The sequence below is a fragment of the Vanessa cardui genome, chromosome 20 (genome assembly GCF_905220365.1).
Source record: "Vanessa cardui chromosome 20, ilVanCard2.1, whole genome shotgun sequence".
Classification (NCBI taxonomy): domain Eukaryota; kingdom Metazoa; phylum Arthropoda; class Insecta; order Lepidoptera; family Nymphalidae; genus Vanessa; species Vanessa cardui.
The window spans coordinates 1191882-1213176 of NC_061142.1; the positions used below are offsets into that span (position 1 = coordinate 1191882).

Sequence of the window (21295 nt, forward strand, 5' to 3'; positions counted from 1 at the left end):
CGTATTGAGGCGTCGAACGGGACGAGTTTAATTGCTTTCGTAGGACCGGCCTGCCCTTTGAGGAGCGTTCTTTGTCTACGCAATGAAAAATTTATTGCTTTCGCTGGAAAATTTTAATTGAAAACTCCGCAGCGGCCTCGCTCGCGGTCCAATTGTCTCGCGCTGACATTCGTTGCGTGATTTCAACTTTGTATGCTGAAGTTAAAACAGCTATTAAGCTCATTCGATAATATTCAGTGGCCCAAAACTTTTGTTATTGTTGACCCATTGTTTATTTACGTTGGAAATTGTCAACCATTTATACTTGAATTTATTAATTATGCTATGAGGTATTGTTTAGCTTGTAATTTTCTAATGTCTTATTTATTTTCGGTCCTACATAAGCGATCTTCTCATTAATTAATTAATAAAACAATTTGTTCGTCCGTGTTGATGCTGTGACTTCGTTATACCATTTGGGCTAATTTATTTTACGCCCAGAGTTGTTATAGTTAAAGTACTTACCGTTAAATGTTGAAAGAGCCACGCTCGCAGGATATTGGTGGCCACCTTCGGGAAGATGCCCCGTTTCTTTTGATTTTTCTTTCCGTTCGTGTCATCATCTTCCTCCCCCGTACCCTCGCCTGAACCGATACTCGCGTTACTGGCATCCCCTGCGAACGTAATACATATATCAATATCATTATCCCACGTTGCTCACATTTATACATATACAAAAATTAATCATTACATATTTATTCATTACATATTTGGTCGTTTAGAGAGAGTGGTTTTTTTTTTGTTTTACAATATACTCGAGTATTACACTACAAGATTTTAAGATACATAATATAGGGATTAATTAAAATAGAAGTTTTGTTGTTATCTAATATAATAAACTAGAATTTACATAGATAAAGTTTGATAAAGCCTCCCGTTGACATGGTATAGAATTTAAAACGTGTTCTAATTAAAGTAATTCTCCGAGATTACAGTCGAGAGTCCTAGATCTCGGGAATATATATCTCTAGACAGACGAGACAAATTCGTCTAGCTCATTATAATAACGTGTTAATCGCAACACCAGGCGAGCAGGAACCGCGAGAGATGTCTCGACTACGCTTATCAGCCGTGCGTCTGGCATATTAATTAGAAACTCCAACTAGTATTTATTTAATCACCTGCCACACCACTGATTCCTATCTTGAGTATATACGCTTAATTAATTCTTGGTACGTCGCGCCATACGTGTCTCGGTACAGCGATCCGTTGTTGCAAGCAACTCGTTCACGCGGATGTAATTTGACTAAATTCTTTATTTTCTCGCGACTAATTCCATAATGGATTTAACAAGTAAGTTTGCCATATAAAAAAATCAAGTTTCAAATGTATCGAACGCTGTACAAAAATAAATTCGATCCGAATAAGGAGCAGAGACAAAAATTTATCTGGAAATAGTTCAACGGAGACTTTCTTGATCGGGACGTGTAGGCGTTTGTTTTTCTGAATAATTAAGGCGAAATTCACTTTGGAAACGCTCGCTACGTGTACCGAAACAACAGGAGCTCGGAACACGATAAACAAATTAGTGTGCACTGAGCCACATCAAAAATTCATCACAACAGAAACAAATCGAATCAGTACGGGGTGTGAGTTTCGTCTTATTTCTGCCTCGCCTTGTCCTACTGCTGTTGATAAATAAAAAACTGAATTTGCACGTACTAGCTGTTTGTGTCTTGTTTCGGCTTTTTTTATTTTACAAGGGAAATGCTTTCTTCGATAATGTTTAACGTTTCTTTGTTCAAAAGTGAATTTCGACTTAGGAAAATAAATTGTGAGTTTTGATATAACGATTATGTTACAAGTTTAGATATTTAGACTATATCTGGTGGGTAATATTTGTTATTAAGCTCTATATGTCTTTCCTGTGGTGTAGAATTCTAAGAACAATAATTAAACATTGCGACAAGTTTTTTGTGTTATTATCTTTGATTTCTCTTTAAGATTATATTTGATTTGTATTTATATTTTAGGAGTACCACAGGGTACAATACTCAGTACATTATTATTCAAATTGTTTATCAATCAAATTAAGGTTCACTCTTACCGAAAGATATAATTTAGTATGTAACATAAGGTTTGAGGTTAAAAACTTAAATTCGTGATGTTGCCAGTGACAATGATGGAACAGTGTATCAAGTATCTGCGTATCGTATTCGACCGGTGGCATGCATTGTGATGGTAATGGGGGCAAAGTAATAAAATTACTCTTACGCCATTACCCGCTACCCCTCAATGTTACACTGGTAATATAGGGTGATGCAATAAAACGCTTTAAAATTCACAAAAACAACAGACGTGTCGGCAGGTAATTGTTTTATACTTTTATTACCGTTAGTAAATGTAGTATTTAAATCAGGAACAAAAGTGACAACTTCGAACCTAAGTATGTTTTAATTTATCTAAGCATAGGTAGATAAGCGGAAAATTCAAAATATTTTTGTATATTTGTTGTTGTTTTTATATTTTCGGCTTCAAAAATTATCCATTTTAGAAGACATAAGTTCGAGATATAGTAAGTTAATAGTCATGAAACGAAAAGCTCGTCCTGTATATATTATCAGCGTGCAAAATCAGAGTGCAGTTGCATGATGCAGGGATCGTAATCCCCTAATTCATCTTATGCCCACGCACACATACACACACCCCTAATGCTCACTAATACACCCCCAAATGAGTGTACAAACACAAATGGGGATGCGTGTGAAAAGTCAAGAGAATGAAAATTAACTTAATGTAATAGAATTGGCAGTGTCATATTTCTATTGTCTTTGCGAAATCGATAATTCCTCCAACTGGTTTCCCATGGAAATCAGATAGCGTCTAATTTACAAAGAGTATTCGTGAATATTTCTATGGTGACTCTCATATTTCCGCAAACATAAGATCATTTTTTATAATATAATTGTTTTATTAAAGTTCTGCGTGGATTGTAACTTGCAATATGTGAGATCAAAGTTATATAATATTATTTTTATATCAATTGCTTGAACTCTTGATCAAAGGACACAATTTATGATGCCTCATTATTCGTTTTACATAATAAATATAAAAATATGCAATTATTACATGTTATAATTATTAAGTAAACTATTATTATTATCATCGTATATGTGTCTAGTGTCTGGCCTAGCTGAATCTAGCAATACATCTGGTGGATAGATTTGGTAGTTTTACAGTAACACTGTCCATAACTATTTATTGATATTAATTGGCATCATTCAAGTATAAGTTTTAACACTTTGCTGTAGTTCGTAGAGTGTTCAAACTTATATTTAAACAGCTGTATAATGAAATTGAACATTTAAAAAAAATAAAAAAATATAAATAGTTTTTGTATAAGGGAACAGAATTTACACTTTCTTACAAGAAAACCAACGCAATAGATAAATGTAACGACCTGAATAAATTTCAAAGGCGTATTCTCGGTAGTAAGACTGCTCATTAGAGCGAATCCATCTATGGTGTGGTGTTTGCTCCCATGGTGTTTGTAAGCCGATTGCTGTAACCCGACACCGAATCCGCGACCCCTTTGCGAAAGCACGGTTCAGACCAAACTTGGGGATCTGCTTAGAAATGCTTGGGGTTGAATCACTGGGGTAGTTTGGGAAAAAGTTCTGTTTGGTTAAACAGTGTCTGAGTACAACTTCGGTTTCGACTTCTGTTTTGTCATTTTGATAATTTAATTACAATTCCTCGCCATTTTTAATTACTTAAATGGAATATGTATTTTAATTAATTAGACAAAATTGAAATTAAAATATTCAAGGAAAAGCAATTAAATCGATCAACAATTTAATTCCTTTTCCTTGAACCTGAAGACATTGACAGATTTTTAAAGATTGCAATCTCAGAACCGCTCAGCATCTCAAAACTAGATAAGTACATTGAACCCGGAAAAATATTGCGAATAATATAATAAGTCAACTTAAATTAGAATTTATATTCTAAAAAGGTTACCTCTATACGTATTAGTTTTTAAACTTTATTTACATATACTTAGGAATTAATCTCCAAATGAAACGCTTGTTATATGAGTTATGATGCTTTGCACAAGTACTGTGTTGTGTAGAAATACACAAACAAACAAATACGATCTTAATTTGATTTTGCATTAACAGGTAAAACGCATTATGACGTAAAATATAGCTTCTCAAGAACTCCATGTACCCCAATATTAGTGCGGAGCCCAAATGAGCGCAGAGCTATCGAGTTACACCAATCAACTGAAAGCACGCGCCGCTAGTGATGGCTGTCCGTGGGAATTATCGATAATTACACTATTTTTAGGTATGTCTCATACATTTTAATGATTGTTGAGACAGTTATATATATATGTTAGAAGAGCTTATGTTATATCAAATAACAGTAGTTTTGTTTGACGCGTGACTTGCAATATTCGGAATAAAGATGCTAAATCGATGAATATTTAATACTGATCCTTCAAATGTTCTGACAAAAAATTGACAGTAAGGCGATTTATCGATATCACACTTGTCTAATCCGCAATCCCTACAAAGCGACAAGCACGGTGTCGTAATGCGCTCACAATTTGATGGATTGGCTTCTTCGCAGGGTCCGCTATTTGCAAACACCCTCATCTGGACGGAGAGGGGGCACCGATGGATGGAGGGGCTAATTAAAATTGGCGCCCGAACTGGGACCAACATTACAATTACCACCTTGATGGGCTTTATTACAATAGACATAAAGATGTTTTCGGCGAATCAAAAAAGATTGTTTTAATAGCGCGTACGTTTGCATCGGCTCCGTGAGCTTATTGGGTGACGTAATGACGTGCCGGCGATAGGAATGTGTTCGGTATGGTCCTCTTATTGGGAATCTGACGGAATTCCATTAAGTCATTAATTCTCCTGTCCCTTTTGGCGATTCTTATAATAATTACCGATTGGCTACGAATTTTGATCGACTGTTCTCTACGACAATTTATTTGATTACTATTAATACTCGTGTTTTAATGGAATTAATTGCAATCATAATAGAATTGATGAAATTACTTTTAACGATTTAAATTTTGAAAGTATTTTTTCAATTAGAATAAGTTATGTCGTAATGTAACTAAATTGTTCTTGTTTACAATGTTCAAAACGAAATCAGATAATTTATGTTTGAGACAAAGATTACGCTACTAGCTTATATGAAATTACAACAGTTGAGTAACAATCTGTAATAAACCAAAACTACAACTAAAATACTTATATACTAAAGTAAGTAAGTAAGGTCGTTAAAAGTCTATCAGATTTTAATAGCTAACATTCCAAGACAAATAAAATAAAAATAGAACTGATGATAGATTCCTCTCAGAAGAAACCACTGGTCTGTCATTTAATCAATCATGTACAAGCGTTGAAAATGCTTCTGTTGCCAAATTTAAAAAAATTGCTAAGGAACGCTTGTGTGCGAATGGATAATATACAATTAGCGAGTTTATGTTTGATAGCTCACCTTCGAAATAAAACGATCCCCTCCTGGCTATATCTATTTATATACAATATGTGTTTAATTAATTTGACAAAAAAGGCCCGCTGAGTTTCTTTCGCCTATTCAGCTCAGGGTGTTTCTTTTCCCGAACCGGTGGTAGTGTTAATGTGACCATCAATAAGAAAGTGTAATGCTTCTCCGATTCGAGTTTGAATTTGTGCATGTAATCGTATACAATTAAATAATCCAAAAAATCACAAAGTCAGCTAAACGTCCTTTAACCTGAGTTATTATTTTTAACGAACCAAACTGCCAGTCAGACATTAGCGGCGCGGAATAACATCGGACGAGTGAAATCGCCTCGCACGCTTAATCACCGGAGCTGGGGACCTGAGTCGTCAGTTTTGCGAGCCGTGCTCTACTCCGGATCCCGCTAGATATAGAGATTTATGCCTTTCATCTTTACTTGTAATGAGCTTTCCGGCTTCGTTCATTTTTATAATGATACAGATATCGCTTTCTCGAATTAGTTTAACGTCACATTCTTTTCAGTAATCGCTGTGTTTTTCTAAATATATTTCCAGATTTAAAACGAAAAAATGTGGCATGCAATTAGAAGTACAGCTCTATTACATTAAAAAGTTCTTGAATCGAAAATTTATTCCCAAAAAAATAAACTAAAAATAATTTACGAATAACGTCTCATTAATGTTCAATTATAAAATTCAACAAACACACTTAATTTTATCGAAATTAATACCATTTATTAAGAAATCCGAATGAAAATAATTTAAACGAATTCCGAAGAATAAAGGAACTACACGCAATTAAAAATGACAGCGAAATTTGAAATGACAATTTAACCCTTACAATGGAGGCACGTCTCCGCGATTACAGCGCATTGAAAATTAGTTTAATATCTCGAATTGACGATTCCGCCCGGAACGGCCAATTAAGAAGGAATAACACTTGGAATGATCTGGCTGATAGGCAAGTTATGGGGTGCCTTTATGGTCCATTAAGTGTCGAGACGGTTCAGGAATATTTTGTACACTAAGACCCGCGGATCTCGGTCTTTTGGGCCATTTAAGTGTGGATTTCGGTGGACTTTTATGTGTATTGCTTTTTAATTGATAAGTGTTATTGCCTTGACCTTGAATTACATTAGCATTTTATCTTAATCGAACGTATATATTGTTTTAATGACGACAATTTAATTCGTAAATAAGTAAATAGCATCGCAAATCCCAATATTATGAGAGCGTTATCTTTAACAGTTTTCATTAGATTGTAAACTAAATAAATTCCATCATTTAGCAGACACTTTAGTAATATTCTTCAAGATGTCGTTTTGGCATTGCAGAGTGCGATTATGTTGATTATAACAACAGTTTAAGCTAATATAACACCTTTCACATAATCAGAATTGCAACGCCCTCGACTTCAAAATCCCCATGCTGCAAAGCGCATATTAAGGGATTAGGGATCCGCACCAAACGTTATGAAAAACGGTACACGGAACCCCCGACGTTCATTCGCGCATTGATTTCAATTTGAATTTTAATTGCGGAATATTATACAAAATTTCATTACTTAATATTCACCCCGGGCGGTGATTTTTGCATATTTTTAACCCTGTCCTTTCGGGGCTCGATAAAAATCGCATATATTATGTGAGGGACGGATTTTGCGAGATACAGCGGTTTTTCATTAACGCAGATACGGTGAGATACCGGACTATTTTATTGCCTCGCCCAGGACGGCTCGACGTCTTACGACTTCAATAATATTGAGTGGCGGCTGCTTTTTTTTTATTTTTATGAAATCGCGTTCATGTTATATAAGTAATTAATTCTAAAATTATACCAAAAAAATTTTAAGAACGATAAATATACTCATAATATTAATTTAATTCAGTATACATATAATCTCCTTTTAGCAGTGTATTGTATATATCGTATTACAATTTTTTTAAATGGGCATTACAATTTTAAGCTCACGTCTGGAAATTTAAAGAAAAATATAAATTCTCTATTAGAATCTATGTAACCTAATACCTTTTTAAGTTTTTTTAATGGTATATTTTTTTGAGAAAATTAATGTGGTAAATGTGTTTACTGTAAGGCTGTGGACATTCATTTATCATTCATTAAGATTCATATTCGTCTTGTTTTTGCATAAATAAAATTGTGAAGGCTTACATAATTAAATATTGAAATAGAGGGTAAGTTGGGGCGATGTTTATAACGAAGTCAGCAGTGATTTAGTTACCATTCGACACATCGTTAAAATGTAATTTTTAATTTGAATACGAGTCCTAACATTAAGTCGAATTTAGTTGATGATTTTAGTCTCTTATGAATTTTCCAAAAACCTTTGTGGCGCCCGGAAAGCTTAGATAAATATATAATCAAGCATTGTATTGTAACTTATATTATATCGACGGGATGATCATTTAAAATTAATAATATTATATAAATTTTCACAAGATTCTTTGATGTGTAACTATTTTATAAGGTGTGCACTCTGTTGAAATAATAGGCAGGTTACACACTGCACGGTTGCAAATTTCTCAATAAACTTTGCTTAAACGATATTTATAAAGAGTCCGTGTTTTATGAGCCTGAATTAAAATAAATCTGTTTAAAAATTACCTATTTCCTCTTTTCTTTTCTTTTGTAAGGTAAATAAATAAAAGATGTAAAAAAAGTTGGAACATGGCACTAATCGGCTATCCGCCTACGCCTGGTAGCGGCAACCGGTTGGTACCAGGAGAACATTAATCCACAGCGTGTGCGGCCGTTCATATCGCGTATTTATGAACACCACCGCGCTCATGAGAGCCTGGTACATGTCTGTAACATAATACCTACTTGTTATGTGATTAATCCGATGTTTGTTTGTCTGTACGTTTGACACGGCCATATTTCATCTGTTCAATATATATTTCTCTTAGATTTACTATGAAGAAAAATATGTATTTCTGATACAAAAAAAATGTGTTTTTTACTGTAATGTTTGAGATTATTAATTTATTAACCAACTTGAAAATATGAAAGGAGTATTTTGTCTTTGTAAACTTGTTATTCTAAATTTGATACTTTACTTAATCACCTAATCTGTAAATAAATTTTATAGACTTGATTTTAAATGTTCATATTTATTCACATGACAAACGATTTGTTTTTGTTTAATAATTGTTTCGACAAAACGTAGAAAAATTATTATTGTATCACGCAATCTCTGCAGTTACTTAACAGCGGGGTTCTTTCGAAGCAAATATTATAAGCAAATGAAAAAAAGTAAAAAGTAAGCACGACCGCACCCGTATCATCTTTGTATCGCAAGGCGAAAATTAATACTAAAAACAAAAAGAGTCGCGTTATCGAAAAGGGACCGATGTCATCGTCCTGCCGGTACACACCGATCCCTCGATACTGGCCCAGTGTACCCCACGCTGATATGATCACATACCACGTTCGACCATTAGCGTAAGAAAAATACACCCTTATGGTCGACGGCTTAGAGGCTACGAAACGCCGAGCAGATTTCTGAAACGAAAGCCGTAGGTACGTGAAAACAAGGTTTTTAATTAAGGCAGCTCCGCGACCAATCAGTCAAGATACGAACGTCAGAATGTTTTGAGCGGCGTATGTGTTCTTCGAGGATACGATGTTGCCAGCGAAAAAAAAATAATTAAAATCAATTAAGTTAGCTTTTTTATTTGCTCAAAGAGAAAAAAATAAGCATGTTGTTTTTAATGAAAAAAATAGTTTTTTATTTGGTTAATGGCGGATGCTTTTTTGTTGATTGGGGTATCCGTAACATCATAAGGGATATTATTCAGCACAGTAATTAAGAATTGCTATAATCGTATGTAATTAATTTTCATTCAAATAAGTATATTATTATATAATTTTGATCAAACGGTGTATATATTATTAATTGATACTTTGTCCATAGTTCAGAATTCGCAAGATAACCTACACAGCTACAAAAAGTGCAGTTCATTCAGAAGGCTGCCATAACGGAGCACTTAGCATGCTCGGCGTGCCTAGGACAAAGACTGTGGCACTAAGCCGTCTTATTCAGAGTATAATGCTAATCGGCTAGCAGTTCCGGTTATAATCGTACAAAAATAGTTCTGAATGCTGGTCTCGGTCACTTTGGCCTGCAACTAATTGTTATTTGAATAAAAACGTGACAAAACTTCCACCCGACGACCGCCGTCGAACGATACGCAGAGCGAATATTAAGGTTTTAAGGTTATTAAAATAATATAATGGTACAATAAATCTCCGTGCGTATGTTCATTACTTCGCCATGCTAATAGGTTTCGGTGTGTTACGAAAACAACACGGGAATGAAATCAACGAATCGAGATTAAATTATTTGTTGAATTTGCATTATTGATAATAACGAAACTGACTAAACAGATAACAGTCATGGAACTGCATTGACAACTCAATATTAGCACTCCGATAAATATATTCAGCGCCAAAATAACTCGACAATTCAACCATGTACATTCGCTTCGGCGATACTTTCGAAATATCTCTATTAGACTTTTGAGATTGGCGTCATTTACATATCTGAAGGGACTAAATATCCTCAGGAAATAGCGGTACGTTAAAGTACCTACCTAAGTTTATGAGTGATTCCATCTCACGATCGAGTACAATAAATATATTTTAGCTGGGTGCATTAAAATAGCGACGGATTCGCGGGAACATCACGGTGACGTCACTGTCATCGAGTGCAGATATTACATTTCGAATGGCTCTATCTAATTGAACGGTCGGTCATTATCTGCGAGGTCGTAAAGCGAACGTTTTACGATAGCTGCGTGGCGTTAGCCGTGACTACGGAATAAATCAGGTGAAAAACTAATATTACTGTCAGTGCGGAGGGCGTCATAAACGAGCTGTGGTATTTGAAATTATTTATTTCGACTAAAATAACTGGGCGCGCGTCGCATCGTTAAATGCAGTTTTGCTCATTTCGCAAATAATCCCGGGATTACCGCGGGATTGATGTCGGCGCGCGTTTTTGGTGCGCGCGTCTTGCGTGCATAAATAAGCGAATTATATTTGCCGCGTAATAAGCCGCCCGACGCGCTGGCCAAATAGTAATTGCTCGCCTGTTATGCTTTCCTGGTACTTGTTTACTGGGGCTTAATTAAGAGCGCCCGTTTATTTATGTCCTACGTGGACCTTTGCCCAACTCGGGCATAAAATAGGTCGGCAAAAGCCCGGCCTGTTAGAAAAGATAAATATTCTGAAGGTTTGTTGTGAACCAGCCTATTGTTAGTAGATGTTTTTTTTTCGCACATTTCACTGTCAGATATTAAATTAAAATTGGAGTGACAATGTTTTTGTTGTAATTATTATCAATCTTAATTTATGACACTCTCTATAATTTCGTGAAGGCACCGGCACCGTGCCGGCGCTAGGCAGGACGCCTACCTCGTTACGCGCGTGATGTATCGCGGCAAATATAGACTAGGCGACTAGCGTCTGAATGCCTAATTTAATCTCAAAGCCAGAGATTGTGCTTTACGACAGAGTTAATGAGACTTTTATGATTTGCTAACTTCTGATAAAATCATAGATCATAAATATGTCTTGCTATACAAAAAATGTAATTAAAACAGAATAATTACGACGTTTATCGATTAAAATAACACTTTCATTGAGCTATTAATTAAATTAACGGCCAATTTATAATAAATATTTTATTCATATTCAATTCAATTGTGTTTTAATTTAAGACATCATTAATCTAAATTTATTTTTATTTGACGTTTATATAATTTTGTTTCAAAACACATAAGTATAAATACTTCTAATAAACTTGAAATTGACATTTCTTGAAATGCGCGTCATAAATTATTTTGATATGTATTTAATAGATTAAATATATATAACACGTTTGTAGAGTCATCATTCTATACTAGCACAAAAAGGCAGTACGTTCAGAAACGTAAACAATGGCACGCCCGTTTGTTTTTAATTACAGCTCGCGTTCGTTCGGAAACGCTTTGCCGTGAAATTCGGCCGAAACCACCGGGTTTTGTGTACATACAGGATAACTTTCAACTATCGCTGTTTGGAGGGCGGACTTTCGGCAATATATAGAACGTAACGATTTGAAATACTACTTTTTTTAATTTATTTTTGATCGACCTAGCTTAATAATATACAGCCTACTTAATTTGATAACTTATAATAAAAAAAATTGAGAATAAACAATTAGTATAAAATTTATCTATTTTGTAATAATAAATTATGATGTTGTTTCCAAGTTAAAAACCAATAAATACAACAATAAACAATCAATCAAATTATGCATTATTTAAGACTGTTTCAATCATAGACATTAATGTATAAACTGTAATAAAATATACTTAATCACACCATTACATTGTATGACGTAACTCAAAAACGATTACATGAGCGCTTATTTTTTTTTTTTTAATATACTTAGGTATCAGGTCTAACATTATAAATCTCATGATTGACAACACTTTGTGCTATGATTTAGTTTAGTTGACGTTAAGGTATATAAATAAAAGAAGTATTTGGACAGTTTAACTTCAAAGTTGCTTAATAATATTTATGTATCGTAATGAACTGATCTCATCCGTCCGGTCGTAACAGCGGTATGATTGGACTCTCGTTTCTTTTGTTCTAATTTTATGGAATCCTGAATGTTTTCAAGCAAGTGTCGCGACGACACCCGTTAAAATGTAAATTTATGCGAAATCATAGAGATTTATGGGATGAGTCTAATGATGTACAAACACTTCGCCGAAGCGCTGACGTTAAGAACAATGTTGGGAGCGGATTGAGATCATCTCGCTTAAATTAATCTTGTTTTAAGAAATTCGTAAATACTTTTTTTTATAGCGACACTGTTTTAACAAAGGAACTTTTTTTAATTCACATTTATAAGTGATATCTTTGTCTCGGTTTATCTTCATTGTGTGCGATAAATACCCATAACGAAGATATAAACAATAACATAAGTAGAGCACGATTCTACCACCTGCTCTATATGAAAGTACCAAGGTACCATAAATATTAAAGAGATGGCGAGCGCGCGCCACATTTGCATACGATGTTCAATTACGATCCCGGAATATGGAATGTATTATAAGCAGCTCCTATATCGTTATGCTTTTCGGGTGTGCGCCGCCTTCGTATGATTGTTTCCGCAAGGAGATGCCGTATGAATTACAAAGTTTTTTTTTATGTTACTACTACTTACTAAATTATGTTTTTACTTGCCATAATAAATATTGACAGATGATGATTATATTTATTTCTAAAACCTGTTATTGCTACATCAAAATTACGAAGGATTATTTTTTTCCATAATAGCAGTGCTATTACAGCGCCATCTACCAACGAGTAGCGGTATTCGACGGCAAAAATCGATTATGGAACCAAATTAATTCAATTACCCATAAGTATTCTGTAAAGCAACTTATTAAGGCCCGAGGCGGCGTAATTTAAATAAGGAACGTTCTGTTATGGCGGTCGACACGTTCCTGGGGCTAGATTTCTTTTCCCGTGACTGGAGGACAAAACGCCCTGCGGTTGAGCACATAGTTGGGTCCAACCGCAACTCTTAACAGCCGTCGCGTTATTATGCTTTGCTAGCTCTCGTTAGTGCCTATTTTATTATACGCGTTTGTCAATTTTTATTATTTTTTTTAAACATTGCCTTCTAACCAGCCAGTTCTCATTACCGCAAACGTTGTGGTTTTCGCGCCAACAATGCTATGTAAACTCTTTTGTACATTATTGTTAATATTCGCAGTATTCCGTACTGAATAAGCTGCTATTACAACTCCATTATACATTGGTATTGATTAAATGGCTACATGACGGCATGTCTACGTATTCTGCGTGATTATTTCAAATCACCAACACATTACATTAGAGGTAATCTCTAGTAATGGCGGCCGTGATCGCCTCTACGGTTAGTGTTGCCAGTTATGTGCAGCGGACTGCGCAAAATGTGGGAAACTTAATGTTACTGTTAAAAGACAATTGAGTATATTAAAGCATTGTGATATTTTTTTTTCACAATTTGTAATAACTGTATACAAAAGAAATTGGTTCAATTTTATTTGTCGAGAACTTCATAAGTAATTTTAAATTATAACCGCATTTCAGATTTCGAACGAAATGGATATTGACAGCGAGGCGGGAAACGAAAAGGCGGCCATCGCGTTTTATTTTATTTTTTTATTAAAATGTCACAAAGAGGATGAGTTTTTGCCAAAGTCGATATTTTATTTCGAATAAAAAACTAACAAATCAGTCACCTTTGTAATGAGGACTCTTTTCTTAATCCTTTCAAGAAATTTTATAGCCATAACACACTTTAATCTTTTGACGTTTTACAAATGGTTTATATTATAATAAAGAATCATAAAACGTACAAATATGGACGAAGGATGTATTTTTATTAAGTTAGTCATACGGATGGTACCTACTTTTTATTACCCGTTTAAAATTATTGAAACGTAAAAAAATTCAAGACGTGCGTCGGACTCGAGTCGTTGTCATGACGTTAAATAATAAAAAAAAAAAAATGACACGTCGTATAATTATTAACAAGTAGCATTTATATTAATTTGCATATTCCACGTGCAATTTAGTTGTATTTTTTGTTTCGGAGTCCGGATTACTCCAGCGCGGGTCTCGCCGGTGCCGTAGCGAAAAAGCAATAAGACGGACGTCAAAAATAACTTGAATTACAATTTTAATCTTGTCAAATCCCCGTTTTTATTGTGATCGCTCGTTCTCCGTACGGGAGACATAATTTTCGTTTTCAAAGTTTATTTAATAAGGAGTGTCCGAACAAGAAATCGTAATACGACGTAGCGGCGGGGACCTCGTATAAATTCGTGATTTTTATATCCAACTCATTATTATCTTTCAAGGTTCGGTGCGTCTTACAAGCTGAGTCTTTAAATCGATGCAAACATATTGTGTATGTCAGAAAAGTTTGTAAGTCGCATTAAAAACGATACGTTTTTAAATCAGTAAATATGAGATGTGAGCCTAACGAAACTTATATTCATCCAGAGACAGAAACCTTTTTTTTTTTTAAATAAAAACCTCAATGACTACTAGGCAAAGGACATTGTGTTGCCGATACTAAAAATAATGATTATTATTATATTAAATGTAAGTTTAAGGTTACAAAACCCTACAGGGTTATGTCAGTGAATCATAATAATCTAGTTAGCTAGTGATATAGTTGTAAGGCATGTGATGACGTCACCCGGAATAAGAGAAAACAGTTTAAAACAATTAAAACCCATTATTCAATTTCTATTAAAAGTAATTTATTGCCTACTTGTGGGAAAGTGTGTATTTTTCTGTAAGACTAAGTATGAATGATGAATGAATGAAAATTATAACCAGTACAAGGAATGTAAAAAAATATATCGCAAGGTTTATACAATAGCACAGAATACTTCTTTTAATTAATAATTGATAAAGATGACTTAACATAGGGTTGGCTGTATACTCGGCTACCGTTGTCTTAAAAAATAAAAAAATACACCTACGCAATCATCAGGTCATTACATTTCAGTATAGACCATAGACATTAACAGCATTCCTCAGATTCCGTATCTATTACAAAACGGTCGTTTTTCATTCGAATAGCTAGATTTTTTGTATCAGCATTCATTTTAAGTTGATGGTTATTTTATAAAATTACTATAATTTCAGTCAAACAAAGCTACGAGCTGTCAGTATTGACGTCGGTATATCATCAGCTTGACCCTTTTTTTGTGAACTTAATAATTTCGTTAAGGGCTTTTTAAACGAAACGCATATTTCAAATAGCTGTTTGTACTTTATGGTCGGAATCACTTTTATTGGAATTTAAATGGGTTCGTCTTGAAATTGTTCAGAATTTAAGGACTCATTCAAAGTATTCGCTGATGAGGTAAGCCTTTGCGTTTCTTTGTGCCTTTCAATTAGACTTTGGGGACTGTGATTTTAGGTTTTGAATTTAGAATGAGCCGAGATGGACCAGTGGTTAGAAGGCGTGCATCTTAATCGATGATCGTGGGTTCAAACCCAAATAGGGCGATCATTGATTGTTTTACTTGATTTGACAAATTCGCCTAGGTAGATACGGCCGGTATCATACATACTATTGACAAGCAAAAATTCGTAGTATACTTTGTTGTGTTCTGGTTTGAAGGGTGTGTAGGCCAGTGTTAATACAGGCACAAAGGACAAAACATCTTATTTCCAATATTAGGGATGGTTATTACAACACCGATATCTATGGGCTGTGGTGATCACTTATCATCAGGTGGCTGCTATACTGCCTATCATGTGAAATGTAAAATAAATAAATGAAGATTAACCTATGCATTGCCTTTATATTACTGAAAAGAAAGAAATGTTTAATAATATAACAGGGCTTTGTTGTATTTTAAAAGTATACTCAGGTATAAAATTGTACTTCTCTATAAAAATTGTTATATAATATCAAAATCAAAATAAACTATACAAGTAAGTAAGTTGAACAGTTATTTTTCAGAACTGCCTTGAGTAAAGCTGCTTTCAACGTCTATTTAAACAATTAAAGATAAATTATAAATAAACATCTAATTTATGTTGCAAATCGTTTTAATATATTTATGTTTACTGAAATAAATCTCCCAAAGAAACGGCTCGAGGTAAAAGGTCCGTGTCCAAACAAACACTAGTTTGTATCGAGTCAGTGCAAAGCGGAAACTATTAAGGCAAACGCCAAGTTCCGACGTCTCAGCACAGGCCGATGCCTGAACAGATTTATCATTCGCTCGCATTATTCATATCTCAACAAAGACGAGAATAAATTACGCGCCCGAAAATATCTAAGTCCTAATCCATTCGCCGCGCCTGTCCCCGACTGAATCCGATTCTAAAATATTTATGAAAAGGCAAACAGTTAAAAAAACGTACAAGACGATGAGACAGAATTAAAAATAATAATAAAAAACGCTCGCCTCGAGAGCGAACGCCGGAAAAAAGTTAAAGTGATCGTAGGGCATCGAGATGTTGACTTGTTTTTTTTATCGTACGTATACTCTGTTTCATTAGATTCGTTTCAATTCAGTTCGGATTAGTCGGAGAAAGGGCCCTTGATGAAATGCGATGTCCGTTGATTTATATCGACCTCTTTAGCTCCGTCTCCCGTAATGAATCGCTTCCAGATCTATCTGTTTTTTACAGGTGACTCTCGGTTTAATGGCACCAAATTGCCGATGTTTCGCTAAATAAGTACCCACGTATGGAAGGAGCGTGAGAAATTGGACAGTCCGCTGCTCGGGTGAGTTCCGAGTCGAGCTGGTTGTGGTGTAGGCCTATCTCGTGTGTCTTGTGAGTATCTTACATCATTTTGGTAATGTCTAGGTATACATTGTCAGTCTATGTGACTCAGTGGGTATCGTATTTATATAAGTCATTACGTGTTGTATTGAATGTTAAAATGAAAGCGTGTTTACAGAGTTTAATTGTGTTCATCGCTCTACAAACAGACTCAGTATTGCGGCCTAAGGTCGGGCGCAGGCCGGGCCCACGTGCTCTGGCGCTGCAAGTGACAGCTCCTAAAATTAGTCACGTGGCCGTTAATAGCCCCACGGGGTGGCGAGCGTTCCTAGCTTTTTTTCCCCAATTCCCGTCCGCTTGTTTACAACAGTTGGTGGCTATCGATCCGGGCCCGGATAGACGTAACCGGCGTTACTCATGTTTGTTTGAGGGGCGTTCTCGACTGTTTTCCATCGATTTTCCGCCGGACCGCGGTAGGTATGCTACATATCTCGGGAAAGGCTCTCGATGCGCTTTTACGTGTAATCGAGGCCTCATCTCTGTGCGAGGTGTGCGCGTGTGCGCGGCGCGCGTGTGTGCGTCTGGCTCTCGGGGCGCACTGCTCGATTAGCGCGGCCGGCACCGCCACGCCGCCTGATTGGGCCATCCATCACCGCCGCCGCCCCCCGCGCGCCTCGCCCGCCACCCTCCGGCCCTCCGCGCGGGCCCGCCCCCGCCCGCAATCTCGACCCTCCGCCGCGCGCATTAGAGTCGACATTCCCTCGGCGGCGCGGGGGTTCGTTTCCACCGACGCGTTAATGCCGCGACGCGCGCAACAGAGATCGAGGCGTATTTTTAAGACGGATACTTAGTGCGTTACATTATTATAGTTTTGTTGTTTTTTTCGTCGCGGTCGTGTAACTCACACGGCGGTGTTTTCGTATGGCGGCGGGTCGACGCACCGCTCCGGTTATGATACCGAATGCCTTAAGATTTTTGATTGAGGTTTTATTTTATTTGTTGCGACGTTCGCCCGATTATATTTCTCGTATTCGTTCACCGCTCGGCCGGTTTTTGTTTCGACGCGTTTCATTGTTCGTAACGAGATCGATTTTAACGATAAGCGAGTGCTTTTAATGAAGACGTGGGTGTGCCTTGCTCCGAATCGCGCTTTGAGCGTTCACGGTCTTAATAGCCCTTGCTCTTGACTTCTCTGGCGTTTCGCTTTCAAGTGACACATATTTTGGGCACTCGACTTCGCCCACTCCTGCTCCTATGAAACAAGTTTGACCAATTACAGTTATCAGAGCTTCAACGAACGCTTGTTAATCACACACCACCTACGTAACGCGCTTGTCTCGAAAGCTTCAATTTTACAATTATATAGAATCATCACTTTAAAACATATTTATTTGTCCCCATTATTTACTGAGTATGTATGTACCTACTATAGCTGGAACTAACAACCATATCTACATATCACACAGTTAGGTAGTTAGTCATTCCCTTATAACTTAATAAAACGTTAGGAAGACTAGGTATATACTATATTCTTCTGAAGCCTATGTCAATAACAGTTCTGAATCTATACCATTATTAAGTGTAAACTAACAGACCGTATATAAGTATATCAGCCTATCATTTGTTAACTTACGTCTTTGGCTATTGATACTTCTATTCTGAACGAATATAATATACAACATAAGGAAATATCATAGTGATATAAATTTATGATTATAATAATTCAGAAAACTTCAGTATAAAATAGATCAATATATGAAATTATAACTTTTATGTGAGCGTATTTTACATGGAATAAATTTTACACTTCAAAGATGAGAACTAATCCAATCAAGTATAATTTGAGTCCGATCTCATTAATCCTTAATTCAGCAGCATAATATTAGTTAGGGTATCTAAGTTTCCAGTCATGCACATGTTCCAACAATAGTAAAATCAAAAACATCGCTTCCCTCCAACCAGCAAAGGGCCCTCGAGAGCCAATCTGTAAATTCCGTTTACGTAAATGGAGGCTTATTCTTGTATTAGCATATAATCGGCCTCTCCGTGCCTCGCATACCTCCAGGGTGAGAGGTCAGGGCAGCGCACCGGTGAAACGAAACTTACAAATTGCACTCTCACGCAACGGACCACCGAGTGGCTGCATTAAAAATCGAGATACGCGACCGAGTCGTACACCTCATCGATTAATAGCTCCGGTATCGAGTAGACACCGAGACAATCGAGAAGCGATATATCAATGCTCCATTCAAAGATATCGCGGAAACGTATACTCATTATTAATATCGCAAGTTTTACGATGAGGTTTTTATGATCGCAAGACGCTGTCGCCCGATCGCCGGTGCTTCCGCGATCCGACGTTTATTGGGATGGCGTGTCGTGTCGTGTCGAGTCGACTGACTTTATTAAATAAACAATAAAAACTATAAGTGTCGATAAAAATCGTCTCGATTATTAGGCACGGACGCCGTCGACGGCCTCCTACCCGGCGCATAAAAATACAGCAACAGTAAACTAACCGGTAGTGTATAAGAGCCGCCCGTATCGGATCTCAATCGACGATCATTACATAGTAACGTTTTAACGCTCGTTTAGACGCTACGACGAATCGCCGGCTGTTATTTAAATCGCCTAAGACTCGAAGTAATTTAGCCGGACTAAAAACTGGTCTCGGAGTGAAATTCGCTATCTCATATCTCGCATCGATAGATGAGCCCCGTTTAATGGTATACGTTATGGAGTACGGTCACCGGCTCGTGAATAAGGCTGCGAGTGCAATTTTCGCGCGCGCATGACCCCGAACGATCGGTGCGTCGTCGATGCGGGAACTTCGCTTTAAGAGATTCGAGCGAAATGAGCGCCCCGAGACCGCTAATGCTGAAATGCATCTTAGTGCTGGAGCGGTGAGCTTTGAGCCTTGTGGCGTAGATGAGAGATAAAAGCACGCGAGAGACTCTGGACGCAGCGGTGATATTGATATAAATACGAGTTCCGAGTCGTCCGACCGCGGCTGTTACGACCTATCGTCGCGGGCCGAGCGCTAACGAACAACGATTCCCGCTCTAATTTGCGGACATGGCGAGCGATCGATCTCATTGGATTTTTTGAAAAAGGAACCCGAGGCACCTTATGAGCTGAGCACAAATTGAGCAATTTCGTGCTCGCCCGCTCTTGCTCGCATATCGCCCTCTAGCCATCTCTGTCTGCTTCTAATTTCGCGTCTTAAGCGTGAATTGGAAATGGGAATATTAAAAATTAGTTCCATTTTCAAAGTAAGTTTGAGTCCCGTGTAATTATGTTGCCGAGGATTTGATAAATGAGCACCAGTGAAACCGCATTCGTTAAGGGAATATACCTACAAATTAAATTAACGGTATATGCTTACCTTTAATGTTATGTAATTAAATATATAAATAGCTTAGCGATATAAGTGACCAATCGATTCTAGATTTAAACCGATGACTGTTGACCAAGGCTGACTCTTACTGTATTTAGTAGGTTGCTGTTTATTTAATCTTCGATGAAACAAACGACAATCGCAATTTAAAATTCTTCGGCAATTGTTTGTGTTTGTCTGCCCGTGTTGTGTCGCGATAACTTGGTCAACGTCGAAGTGGTACGAGCATAACATTAAGAGACAAGTTTTATAAGATTATTCTAATTTATGTGAAAATCATCAGTGATGCGGGCAACTCTGATTCAGCTCTTGCATCTAAACAGGCATTCCAGCGCAGCAGGTCACCATGGCAACCGCCGCCACACGCCTAACCAGTCCCGCGTGACGCGCTCAAACAAAAAACAACTCTCTCATTCATATCACTAAGTACGCTATCGCTTATACATTCAAATGAAGTTATAACATTTCGTCACAAAACGCAACAACCATCAGTGCGCAATAATAACAATGAAATCGCGACCTTAATGTCTACGAGTAAAGTGCCATTTCGAGCGCGCAAATGACTTAAGAATAGCGACATAAGGAATTGTTTTATCTCTTTTACACGTCGTAAAGACGCGATCGCGCGCGCTCTCTCGCAGCGGGCCAATCCTTTCCCGCTAAGGACGGAATCGATTGCCTCAGAGTGTCCCACTCTATCGCAGTTTTTGTCGGAGCTCCGCCGCGATCCACTGTAATCCGTCTTGCGCGGCATTCATTCGAGACGTTAGATAAAAATCGGAATTGTAACGAAGCCCCGAATAAATTGACTTCGCTCCTTCCGATTCCATTTCTGATTTTAGTACTTTATTATTATTTTTTTATCTGACGTCTTACGTTTGAGACGAAAGTCGAAAATCGTTCTCTACTTTCGTTGCAAGCGATGTGCGAGATCGGAATGACCGTCAAGCGAGCAACGGCCGGTAATTGATTTAGTGTAATGGAAACGGGCAATGGACCTGATGTATTATAATATGTAAGAGACAGATATAAGTCAAACGCACGCGCGGAAGAGAGATGGATG

General features: G+C 36.8%; 1 protein-coding gene across 6 annotated transcripts in view; it reads right to left on the reverse strand.

The window, feature by feature from the left end:
• Nucleotides 1-21295, reverse strand: part of LOC124538672 (homeobox protein homothorax) — a 243659-nt gene that overhangs the window by 86020 nt on the left and 136344 nt on the right. For all 6 annotated transcript variants that reach the window (XM_047115812.1, XM_047115815.1, XM_047115811.1 and 3 more), the window contains one exon: nucleotides 505-653. In XM_047115812.1, the coding sequence (XP_046971768.1) occupies nucleotides 505-653 (149 nt within the window). The remainder of the gene's footprint in view (nucleotides 1-504; nucleotides 654-21295) is intronic.